This window comes from Stegodyphus dumicola, chromosome 9 (assembly GCF_044657685.1).
Source record: "Stegodyphus dumicola isolate Sdum_Otavi_A_Nest chromosome 9, ASM4465768v1".
NCBI classification, from domain to species: Eukaryota; Metazoa; Arthropoda; class Arachnida; order Araneae; family Eresidae; genus Stegodyphus; species Stegodyphus dumicola.
The window spans coordinates 105,502,465-105,515,758 of NC_140776.1; the positions used below are offsets into that span (position 1 = coordinate 105,502,465).

Here is a 13,294-nt window from a genome sequence, read left to right on the forward strand (position 1 = left end):
TGTTTGGTTAAAAAAAGATGACTGCCATGTATAATTTCTTGAAATTTGATGTGGTGTATGCAGTTAATAGAAATTTATTTTTTATCTTTTTTCGAGAATCAGAGTAAGCAGGCTTCAAGGACCACAGTTTGAGAAACACAACTGTAATGAATAAACTAACCGACTTTATGATGTGTTTTACAATTTGCTATTTGTAAAGTGAGTAATATGTCAGAATATAATGTTAAGTAGCTTAAATTTAGTTCATAGTACTTAAAAATGATACTAGTCCAGCCATCTTAGTAGAAATGGCCAAATTTTCCAAACTGTGCTAAAGTCTGGCAGCTATACACATAACAATTCTTCAAGCAACTATGTTCAATCAAGCAAGTTAACCATTTTTGTATGCATTGTTTTTGTTTTACTGGAAGTTACAGTGACTCAAAACGAACCACTTCAGAGAACTTGAAATGTAGGCTTCCCCGAAAAAGAAAATGGTATGGTGCTATTACTTGTCCCTCTAATCTGAGTTATCTGCTATGTCAAGTTTTTTAATGAATCATGGGCAAAAGGAAGAGAGTGGCTGTCTCTATTGCCAAGTCCTTGGCCATCTTATAGGCGATGGAATTAGCTTGCCTAGCTTCATTCCTAATTTTGATTGAGAATATCTTGGGAAAACAAGAGTCCTGGATTCTGTTATCCTTTTACTCCTAGTACCAATCCTTCAAAGAGACGTGATGGTGTTTTAAGTGTTCCCATGCTACAAAGTTACTTAGTTTGCAAGTAACTATGCCTTCTGTGAGGTTCGTCTATTTTATAATTAACATATTGCAGCTGGCATCATTAACTACTACAGTCAAAAGTCGTTAATCCGGACTCGTCGGGACTTCGGCGATTCCGGATTATAGATCATCAGTTTAAATCTGGTAAAATGGCATGCAGAAATTATAAAATTACAAATATGAAACCGTAATTTACGAAATAAAGAACAATTATGATCTAAAGGTTATCAAAATTTACAAAAAAAAAAAAAAAGAGCTTAATATTTATTTGTTTACTTTATTAAACATTTCTTTCAATGTAAGTTGTTTAAGTTGCTTCGTTTTATGTGATAATACTTTCTCTTTAATTCTATAAACAGACATAATTTCTTGTTCAGTTACAAAGTTCCGCTGTTCAAGTCCTATAATTGCTGTGTCGAGAATACCGACTAATTTGTCAATCGAAATTTTTTCTTTTTCAATAACTTCTGTGTCACTTTCTTCACTATCGGTAGCGAATTATAATGATGAGGAATTTTATTTAAATCATATCAAAGACGGAGTACACCGAGATGAAATACTACATTTAGTAGGGAATTATAAGCCAAATAAAATAAAAACATCTGCCCTGAAGATAAGGATAGTGCTGACAAATCAACTTCCAATTCATTGCGCGCTGCAGTGTCCCACCCCACCCCGCAGAGCAGCATGAATTTGATAAACAAATTTCGGAATGGTTAGAGAAACGAAGGATATGCCTTTATCCATTTTTTGCAGCAAATCCACTTTTTGTTTAATGGACTTCGAAACATACTTTTGCTTTGTAGATCCTTTACATATTATTAAATATATATCGGAAATTTTATTTGACATAATCGAAAGTTCAAGCTTACTTTTATAAAATTGCTCTAACAGTCTGCAAAAAATAATAAGCCGTATCCAATTTGAAGATTAAGAAACAACACAATCTGCAAAACTAACTGAATTAGATAATTTTAGCTAAAGGCCAGTTTACATGTGTCAAAGCTGCTCGTAGCGAGCCGCTCGTCCGGGCATTTCGAATCGAGTGAGCGGGCCTGTACTCTGATAGATTGTTTACACCAATCAGAGTGAACTGACAACTCGCCTCCGTTTGTTTACGAAATGGATACCGACGTCGCAGCTGCAGGAAAGAATATGCATTGAACATACATAGATGTTATTAGGCTGCAGTGCTTGAAGTCTGCGAAGCAGTTTCAAACGAATTAATTTCTGCTCTTGGGAGGGAAAAAAAAAAAAGGAGAAGAAGAAAAAATGGGTACGTGATTGGGTAGCTTGCCGCAATGAATTAGGAGTATCAAATGAACTATTAAATTAATTTCGGATGAGAATGTCCAAAGTCACAAAAACGTTATTGCATATCAGATACAAGAATTTAAAAAAAATTCAGTTTGAGAGAAGTTATTTAGTCAACTGTGGTTACTGAAAGTCAAATTAACAAAGTTTTTCTACTATATACAACTGTTAATTAACACCTAATTAATGATTTACAAAATAATGTAAAAGTAATAATGTGTTTTATTATTTATTAATAGAAAGAATATATTTATTCATCCAGAATTCACAGAATCAGTATCTCTCTGTGCATGAATTAATTATGCAGAGTTCTGACTGGAACTGTGTTATTTCTAGAGAAGAATGCAAAATTAACACATTGAATATTTATTCAAAGCTACCATTAACACGACAGAAGTAAACTGTATGATATCTACCTAATTATTCAGAAAATCTTAAATAAATAAGAAGTAGCAAAAAACTTGGGAGCATTACATATATTACCACAGGTAAAAGAATATATATATTATGACATGGTTCCAAGAGGAAGATATTTATCGCAAATTGTTACTTTTGGATCCTACTGAAATTGTGTTTCTGGACAACACATAAAGTGATATCAACAAAATTAATATTGGGTAAATATAGTGATTATACTTTACTTTTAAAATGCTAAAACGGATAGTTTAAGAAGATTAGAATTCATCTAGCATAATTTATATAAACCTTAATACACAGTACTTGCACTCACACATCCAAACTGAATTGTAACAAATTATAGCCCAGAATGTTTTTATACAAAGCAAGAAATTTAAATATCCCCAATAAAACAGATCTACATATCTTTTTCATAATTTTTATTTTTATTTTTATAGTTTATCATATATTTATTGCATCCTCATGTAGGGATGCTTGTAGAAAAATGAATATAAACTCACATAATTAAAGAAGTAAAACACTTCATAAGATGCGTATGCATTAAAAAATGCCATGGTTTGGCTATCTTGGATTATAGAACTCACTGTAACGACGTCCCTGCGAACACTGCCCGGAGAGATTTTTCAACAGGTTCAAAGTAGAAACGGAAGCACTGACTCATCTCCCCTATGTTTGTACTCCGTCGAAGTGAGCGTTTACATTGTCAAAGTAATCGTAAGGAGGGACTCGCTCCGAGCCGCTCTGACAGGTGTAAACTGACCTTTAGCTTATACCATCCGTTATACATTAAAAGCACATGTGTAAACGTATTATGCACACACGCATATTCGCAGCCGTAAAGGTCTTATGCACGTGCGTCGCGTGCATAGAAAGTTTGTAGCTTTGAGGTCCGAATTATAGATCATTCTGTATTATGGGTGTCCGAATTAACGACTTTTGACTGTAGTGCTTAAGACTGATCAATGAGGAATGCTTTGTCCAGTCTAAAAGGATGCAAGTAGGTCTTGTTAAATTTAACTCTAATGCATCTCTGGTGCAGAAAGTCAGCTATCCAAACCAAGGCAGAACCCTTAATGTTGAAAGTGTCGTGGATATTTAACAATAAGTTTGTCCTTCGAGACAGTATTAAAAGCCTTAGATAAATCCAGTAAGACCGCCACAGAATGTCGAGTTGGTTTAAGGGCATCCCTGGCCTTAAACCTTTTGGCAAAAGTAAAGGATTTGATCTGTAATACTATGCCCTTTTCTAAAACCACATTGTTCGGGTGGTAACAAATGATTGAGATCCATAAAGTAATGAAGTCTTGCAAGAATAATTTTTTCCATTAGTCTACAAGTCATACTGGTAAGTGCTATAGGTCTATAATTATGAATGGAGCTTGTTTCTTTGCCTGGTTTCCTGATAGGAATAAGAGTGGCTCTCTTCCAGTCTACAATAAAGACGTCTGCTGGACCAAAAACAGTTAATAATATCTAAAAGTCATTGCTTGCCAATTAAGCCCAGTTTTTCCAGCATTTGGCCGTGTATTCCATCAGAACCAGGTGACTTGGTTAGATCCAAGAAGGCTAGAGCTGAGAGTAATATCTCTGAGTGAATTGGGAGGATCCAAGATCGGTACTGCAACAACCATTGATAATGTTCTTTGCCTTTTTCTTAATATGTCTGTCTTCATATGAGAAGTTCAATCTGCTAGTTTCTCGACAAAATAAACCCAGAAAATTGGCTGAAGTCTTGTCATTTGGAGAGAGTTGGCTGGCAAAGTTCGTTAAAGCATTGCAAGTCTCAGATTGTGGCTGTTCACTATTTATGCTTTTTATAATTTTCCAGGGCTTAGAATCTGGCACTCTAGCATCAAGCTTACTGCATAGCCCTCTCCATGTAGTTTGCCTTAGTTGTGCGTAAGCAATCTTGATTGTTAGCATTTATTTTATTTAGCTTGGTTCTAGAACTAAGATTATTATCATTATTGGTCGGAGCTTTCTTTTCATTAAAAGAGCTTCTAGAAGTGGATCTTTATGTATGAAGAATGGCACATACTGTTTTATGTTATCCTAGAAATATACATCTTGGCATTATATAGTATTATTTCTTTAAATTTAAGCCAGTTAGCATTTATATAGTCGGTCAAACGCTCTGTATTAATGCAGCTATCAACGGATTGCTGGAAGGAGTTCTAGTCATATTTAGCAAAGTTCCAGAAATATTCTCTGATGATTTGAATGTGCTTTTTTTATTCCTTATATTAATTAAAATAGGTAGGTGGTTACTCCCAATAGAGTCCATCACAGTCCATTTGCATGATTGATGGATGCTTGAAGTGACAAGTGAAATGTCTAACCCCTCTGTGGTATTATAGCTATAGGAAGCATGGGTAGGGGTACGATCATTAAGTATCATAAACCCAGTGTCATTTATTAAATGCAGCTGTTCTTCTCTTCTGCCATTCCTTGAAGAACAACCCCAGAAGGGGTGTTGGGCATTGAGGTCACCTAAAATGAACGTGTTGTCTTTCAGAGCCGACGAAGGAAGTCGAGATTCGTTAGGGGTGGGTATACATTGTAAATATGAAACGGTTTGCCTCTCCATGTGACAACTATGCCCTGAATCTCAAGGTCAGAAATACTTCTAATCAGAAACGCCAGACCCCCTCCTCTCCCGGAGGGTTTGTCAAGTCGATAAATGTTGTAACCCTTAATTTTCAAGTTTGAAGTCGTATTTAACTTCGTTTCTTGGATTGTTATAACTTGTACTACTTACTGTGCGTATTTGCAATATCTAAAATTTATTCAAGTTTGACACTAGTAGCTCTTATTGAGAGTTCATTTATGTTGCACTGTAGGATTTTCAGGGTTTTTAGCTTATAAGGAGACTAGATTACTTTTCGAACGGGGCCCTCTGCCTAAACCAGGAATGCATCCCTGATTATTCTGTGTCACGGACGATGCAGCATCATCTGCAGTAGTCAACAAAACCATAAGGAGAAGGAAGTGAGCAGGTTCTGTTGGTCAAAAAGACTGGAGCCCCCTTGGTGAAGTCCGAGGGAAGAAGTCTGTTTTTGCTGCATTGCCTGCAAGGCTAAGGATAATGGAACAGCCTTCACGTCTTAGGTGACCCTTCCAGCAGATTACTCTCCTGATCTACTTCGCCCGTTCCGCCTAGGTACACCCCCTCGCTGGCTAAGAGCACATTTTGACGCAACCCACAGGACTTTAGGGGGCAAAACATACATAAACAATACAGTCAAAAGTCTTTAATCCGGACTCGTCGGGACTTCGGCGATTCCGGATTATAGATCATCAGTTTAAATCTGGTAAGATGGCATGCAGAAATTATAAAATTAAAAATATGAAACCGTAATTTATAAAATAATGAGCAATTATGATCTAAACGGTATCAAAATTTACCAAAAAAGAAGCCTAATATTTATTTGTTTACTTTATTAAACATTTCTTTCAACGCACGGATGCGTAAAGCATACCTTACGCATAGCCGAAATTAGAAAATTGCAACCAGAAAACTATTTGATTTGTATTCGTGGTATTTATAATGACGAGGAATTTGATTTAAATCATATCAAAGACGGAGTACATCGAAATTAAATACTACATTTAGTAAGGAATTATAAGCCGAATAAAATAAAAACATCTGCTCTGAAGATAACGATAGTGTTGACAGCAGCGTGAAATTGATAAACAGATTTCGGAACGGTTAGATAAACAAAGAATATGCCTTTATCCATTTTTTGTAGCAATTCGTTTTTTGTTTGATGGACATCGAAACATACTTTCGTTTTCTAGATCCTTTGAGAGCTCCAGCATCGGAAATTCTATTTGACATAATCAAAAGTTCAAGCTTACTTTTAGAAAATTGCTCTTACAGTCTGCAAAAAATAATAAGCCGGATCCAATTCGAAGATTAAGGAACAACGCAATCATCAACATTAACTGAAATAGATAATTAGATAATTTTAGCTTATACCGTCCGTTATACATTAAACGCGCACGCGAAAACGTATTCTGCACTTGCGCAGACGCATATGCGCAGTCGTAAATGTCTTGGGCGCACGAGTAAAACACCTATGCGCATGCGTCAATGCGGCGCATGCGCAGAAAGATTTTAGCTTTGAGGTCCGGATTATGGGTGTCCGAATTAATGACTTTTGACTGTACTAGTAATATCACAAAGGAAAGAAATCAAATCTATGTTCATTTTCTATCTGGAATTTAAAATTTGGTACTTGAATCACTTTTTTTTTTTTTTTTTTTTTGGTTACATTTTGTAATTCAAATATGTTTACAGCTAAATATTAAAATTTCAGACTGACATTTACTTCAAATAATACTAACATTTCAATTAATCATTAAATAGCTTGAAAGAAAGCTATTTAATGATTAATTGTCAAATAAACAAAATATTAAAGCTTTATTTTTAGAAACAATTTTCTAAGTGAGACTAAACTTTAAAATAATAACAATTTGATCTATTTATTTTTCATATTAATGAAATTTTTTGTCGACCTGTAAATTAAAATACATATGTCTGTATGTAAATAATTATAAACATCTTTAATTATTACTATGACCTGACACTTGATGACATTTTGATTCTGATAAAGTTTGTAACCTGGGAGAAATTTTGCTGCAGTTATCTTCATTATAGATTGTAGATGCTCAACAATTAATAAATTTCTTTTCTAGTTAATTTTTTATTAATTTTGCATTTCTTACATTTCTTACTGCTTGCTGATTTCAGCGTTCATAACTTGAGACACCATTCATCATCTGAGGCAATATTTTTTGTCCAGATGATTTGCTCGTGAAGTAAAGCATTTGTTATCCTAGATTTCACTAATCTTTTTCTTAATTTAAAAAGTCTGTATCTGTAACCACAAATATGTGCACAATATTAACAACATTGAGTTTCTAAAAAGTTTGAACTTTTTAGAAAACATTTTATTTTATTCATCTACAATTCTTGTTTTAAACCATATGTAAATTTATTCATCCCTTTCTATATTTTTTGGTGCAGATTTATCATATTTCTAATTAAATCTCTGGTTGATCTTTACAATATGGTAACTGGTAGTTTGGCGACATTTTGGAGGCGATAAAGGTTACTACCTGGGACTTTGGTAATAATGTGAGCAGTACTCAGTTCCGATTACGCATTATTTTGCGTGAGGGAAATGAGAGATCATGGGAGATGTCATGTGATATTAATGGACGAATTACGGTTCTTTAATCGGAAAAAGGGGGAAATCGGGAAAAAATCTGGAAATTTTGTATTTAGCTTTATTCTGTGTTGTGTGAAACCGTGTTTGTTAATTTTTGGATCCCATGGCCCTAACTAAAGTGAATTCGAAATGGGTATTTAGGCATTGTGATAAAGAGAAGTTGGCTTTTTATTTAGCGGAGGAAATATGGAGGAAAAATTCGCAGAAAAAATCTTTCAATAATTTTATTGAATGAATTAGAAAAGTGTATCCGCCACATAATCAAGATTCTGAAGAAGATTAGGTAAGTTAGTATTTTTAATTATTTGAGGATATTATTTTTATGCATTGTTCTAAATGTAAGGTGGAAAGGAATTTGGTATTATTGGGAAAATTGTTATTAGCAATTATTTAGTTTAAAGTAATTAGGATTGTAAGGTAATTTTTATTAATTTAATGTATGTGCTCATTTATATTTTAAGTAGTGTTTTTGAATTTAATTATATTTTAATGAAATGATAGTTATTTTGTGAATTTTATGTTTGTAGGAATTTGGTATACGTTTTAGTTGAAGTAAACGTGCATGGAAATAATTTAAATATCTGACACTAAGTATTTGTAATGGTTGCGGCATGAATTCATTGGTGACGTTTATAATATAATAGATGATTTAGAGGTAAAAGTTTTTGGATATTTTATTTATTTTATATGTGGAAATGTTCATATTTGGAAAGGGTAAATACTTTTTCGCGATCAGGTAATTTCATATATGTTCTTTTTACCGGGTTTAAAGATTGAGAAAATTGTCATGTATTTTCGTGAAATTTTTCTAATTTATGAGAAAAAAGCAGTGTACATGGATATAGTGAAGAGTGTGTGCAATGCCATTTTTGTGCAATTCTGGAATGTTTTTTCAAGCAAAAATAAGTCGACGTGTACATGGTTTAGTGATATTTTAATTAAATGATAGTTATTTTGTGAATTTTATGTTTGTAGGAATTTGGTATACGTTTAAGTTGAAGTAAACGTGCATGGAAATAATTTAAATATTTGATACTAAGTATTTGTAATGCTTGCGGTATGAATTCGTTGGTGATGTGTATAATGTAATAGAAAATTTAGAGGTAAAAGTTTTTGGATATTTTATTTATTTTATACGTGGAAATGTTCATATTTGTAAAGGGTAAATACTTTTTCGCGATCAGGTAATTTCATATATGTTCTTTTTACCGGGTTTAAAGATTGAGAAAATTGTCATGTATTTTCGTGAAATTTTTCTAATTTATGAGAAAAAAGCAGTGCACATGGATATAGTGAAGAGTGTGCGCAATGCCATTTTTGTGCAATTCTGGGATTTTTTTTAAGTAAAAATAAGTCGGCGTGTACATGGTTTATGTGTATGTGTTATTTTGAAAAACGCGTAAGGAGTATGGTATTGTGCACTTTTTCCCAATTTTGCAGTGAATATTTGTCATGATTAAGCAGTTTTGTTTGATAAAATTTCTAGCATAAATGTAATTCGGTTAGTAGATTGTTGGAAGAAGTGTTCAGTAGATAAAAAGAAAAGAAACATGTCTTTACTTCATGAAGACAAAATGGCGGCGGGGAAAAAAAAATAGAGGGTTGCTGTAGGAGAGTTGGTTGCCAAATTTTCGACAAAAAATCACCAAGTTACCATAATGTAAAGATCAACCAAATCTCTTTCAGACAATTAAGAATTTCTGGCTAAAATATAGTAGCTGTACAATATTTGTACTGATGCTTAATACAGTCAAAAGTCTTTAATCTGGACTCGTTGGGACTTCGGCGATTCCAGCTTATTGGTTTTTCCAGATTATAGATCATCAGTTTAACTCTGGTAAGATGACATGCAGAAATTATAAAATTAAAAATATGAAAGCATAATTTCTGAAATAAAGAGTAATTATGATCTAAAGGGTATCAAAATTTACAAAAAAGAAAGCTTAATATTTATTTGTTTACTTTATTAAACATTTCTTTCAACGCGCGCATGCGTAAAGATTGATAAACATTACGCATAGTCGAAATTAGAAAATTGCAACCAAAAAATTATTTGATGTGTATTCGGGATATTTATAATGACGAGGAATTTGATTTAAATCATATCAAAGATGGAGTACATCGAGATGAAATACTACATTTAGTAAACAATTATAAGCCAAATAAAATAAAAACATCTGCCCTGAAGATAAGGATAGTGCTGACAGATCAACTTCCAGTTCATTGCGTGCCGCGACGTCGCCTTCTCCCCCCCCTCAGAGCAGCGTGAAATTGATAAACAGATTTCGGAATGGTTAGAGAAACAAAGGATATGCCTTTATCCATTTTTTGCAGCAATTCCACTTTTTGTTTGATGGACATAGAAACATGCTTTCGCTTTGTAGATCCTGTGGCAGCTCCAGAATCGGAAATTCTTTTTGACATAATCGAAAGTTCAAGCTTACTTTTATAAAATTGCTCTAACAGTCTTCCAAAAATAATAAGCCGAATCCAGTTAGAAGATTAAGGAACAACGCAATCTGCAACATTAACTGAAATAGATAATTTTAGCTTAGCTTATAGCGTCCGTTATACATTAAACGCGCATGCGTAAACGTATTATGCGCACACATAAAGGTATTACGCGCATGCGTGACTGCATTATGTGTTGACGCATGCGCAGAAAGTTTGTACTTTTGAGGTCCGGATTATAGATCATTCCGGATTATGGACATCAGGATTAAAGACTTTTGATTGTGTATGAAAGTACCTTATCATGTAATTTTCAAACCACAATAATCTGAAACTATATTTTTGCATTTTAAAAATGAGTGTAATACCTGTGAGAGTTAACATGTATTTGTTTTTTATTTATTTTAGATTCCACCAACTATAACTAGAATTCTTTTAAATTATTTTAAATGGGATAAAGAGAAACTTTATGAAAGGTAAGTCTCAAAAGCATGCTTTTCATAATTATTTAGTGTAATGAAATTTTCCAATAGCAAGTTTTTATTATCAGTGAATGTGTATGTATACTTAATGTAGGATGTTAAAAAAAGGTGTCTACAGTCTTTACTTCTTAATTATTGATTGACCTTAACTGTGTATGCAGAATACAAATATGAAATTAGAATAAGGGCTATACATTTAATTTTTTGAGACTTTCATAAGTTTTTGAACTTATTTTTAAAATGAAGTACTTTCTGATAATTCACACCCTCATGGCAAAGCCACAAAAAACAGTACTGTTTTCATGACAAAGCAATGTGTCACTTAAATCGATACATGGCAACTCTCAGAGTTGCCAATAAGTATTTATCTCCTAACCCAGATTTTTGTGTAACACATGTTTATTTTGGCGAGTAAGCAGTACCCAGTTTGTGCAATTCTTTGATGATATTTTAAGCAAAAATAGGTTACTGTGTACATCGAGAAAATAAGAGTGCAAAAAAGAAACTCAAGGTGGGAAGGACAGTACAAAAAAAGAAACATTGGTATGTACATAGCACATGTCTGATTTGGCCGTCGCACAATGCTTAAGTTGTATGATGCCAAATTTGTGCAATTCTTCATTTTTTTTTTTTTTTTTTTTTTAAGTGGAGACAGATCCCTGTGTATATAGAGAGTAATGCAGAGAAGGGGAAAAATAGAATTTTTGGGGGAAAAGGGTAGGTGCTTTATTGTTGATGTTTCTTGGTTATGTAGTTCTGTAGGTTCATTGCTCTTGCCTGAAAGTGTTAATGTGTCGCCATTTTAAAAATGGCTGTGGCCTTTTGTACATTAACTTAGAGAATAATTAGTCACTTTCGTGTTTGCAATTTTTCAGTGGAGGTGTGGATAGTCAGAAAGTACCATGACTATATATTTTTAATTATTTTAAATCACACCTTTTATGTTTGTGTTGTTACTTAATATTATAAATGACATGCTTTGTATCACCTATAGCTTGTTTATTTTTCTAGATATTATGATGGTGATCCTGACAGGCTTTTTAAAGAAGCACGCATTATCAATCCACAAAATCCAGTTCATAGGAGTAGTAAAGTAATAGAATTTAATAATATATTTTTATTAATTATTAATATGAATAGAATGAAACAGATAGTTTGCTTGAACTTAATGCGTGTTTACAAAGAAATGCTTTTGTTAGATACAGGCAGCCTTAGCACATTTTTTGCGTGATTTTAATGCAGTGAAACTATTCATAATATTAAAAATATTGTATGTAGCACCACAGGTGCCTGAGGTATTGCTGAAGCTAGCACTCCAATTTTGAGGGAACACCTGGGGGTGGGACTGAGGGTATCTCACTTTTCTTCTTTTATCACTAACCTCATTTTCAAGGTTCATAGTCTTTACAAGTGCTTATAAGTCCTTATATTTGAAAATAAAATATAAAAGCCAATATAGGAGCTTACTTTTTCTCTAAAACACTTTTTTTTTTTTTTTTTTAAGTTCTTTTTTTTTTTTTTTTTTTTTTTTTTAATGAACGCACATTTTTTCTGTGTACCAAAACTGAAACTAAATATTTCTTCCTCATATGGTAAATCATACTCTCAGAAATAGCTTTAGCTCCATTGACATAAGCTTTACTGCGCATGAGTACAGACAGGTGCATGTCGTTCTATTGGTCAAAGAATTACAAAAGCAGTAGAAAATTTTTCGGTACATTCTGTATTCTTTTGCTCCCACCCAATATATACTACACACGTTTGAATTTCTATCAAGATTTTAATCATTTACATTCTTGTTCCGCGTGGTCAGTTCATATTCACATTTATTATGATCGGTATGCTTATATTATGAGCATATGTATGAATATTTATAATAATATATTTGCAGTAACTGCTGAAGTATAGATAAACTTCAAAAATGGGTGTGTTTTACAAAGATTAGTTTTTTTAAGGAATAATATTCGGAATGGCGTAAGTAAAGTGAAAGTAATCAAATAGTCAAAATAATTTCTCTCTCTCTCTCTTTTTTTTTTCCAATACATTATACAGTACAGACATTGGGGGTTCCCTTTTTCCTCAAAATCTCGAATATTGAAACCGTTACAGTTCGCAGCAAAGCAAGCAATGAACTTTTTTGGGGGGGTCACTTTCCAACCTGGATTGAATAGGACTAAAAGTTCTGTGGTCTACCAATCCAAGTGAAGAATGATTTTATTCCAGAAATTTAACATGCTTTGTTCAAAATTAGAATGAAAAACCCCCAGATTGGTAAATTTCTTTATTAATCAATATGAGTATGGCAGAGATATCATGCGGAGCACAAGGTGTCCTGCTAGTGATAAATATGCCACATGGGCACATGACGGTACCGGCAGCTGTTGATTCCGATTGCGTAATATCACATGCGAAAGAATTAAGGTGCACGTATTGCACAATAATGTTTGCTATATTTTGCAAAGAAAAAAAAGAGCTTTACTGTGCTTGCTAAGCAGATTATTTTTCAATTTCATAGGGCTATTTTTTATATGATGCACATATCGAAATGTCAAAAGCATTATGTAGCTAAAAAATCTAAAGAACGACTACAATGTACCCCCCTTCCTCTTTTACCAGTTATGCTCGACTATCTGAA

The 13,294-nt window shown here is 33.2% G+C and overlaps 1 protein-coding gene across 1 annotated transcript in view; it reads left to right on the forward strand.

Moving 5' to 3' along the window:
* LOC118203603 (E3 ubiquitin-protein ligase arih1-like) overlaps positions 1-13,294 on the forward strand; it is a 96,606-nt gene that overhangs the window by 2,299 nt on the left and 81,013 nt on the right. Inside the window, exons 2-3 of the mRNA XM_035375886.2 lie at positions 10,586-10,653; positions 11,671-11,752. Coding sequence (XP_035231777.1) covers positions 10,586-10,653; positions 11,671-11,752 — 150 coding nt within the window. The remainder of the gene's footprint in view (positions 1-10,585; positions 10,654-11,670; positions 11,753-13,294) is intronic.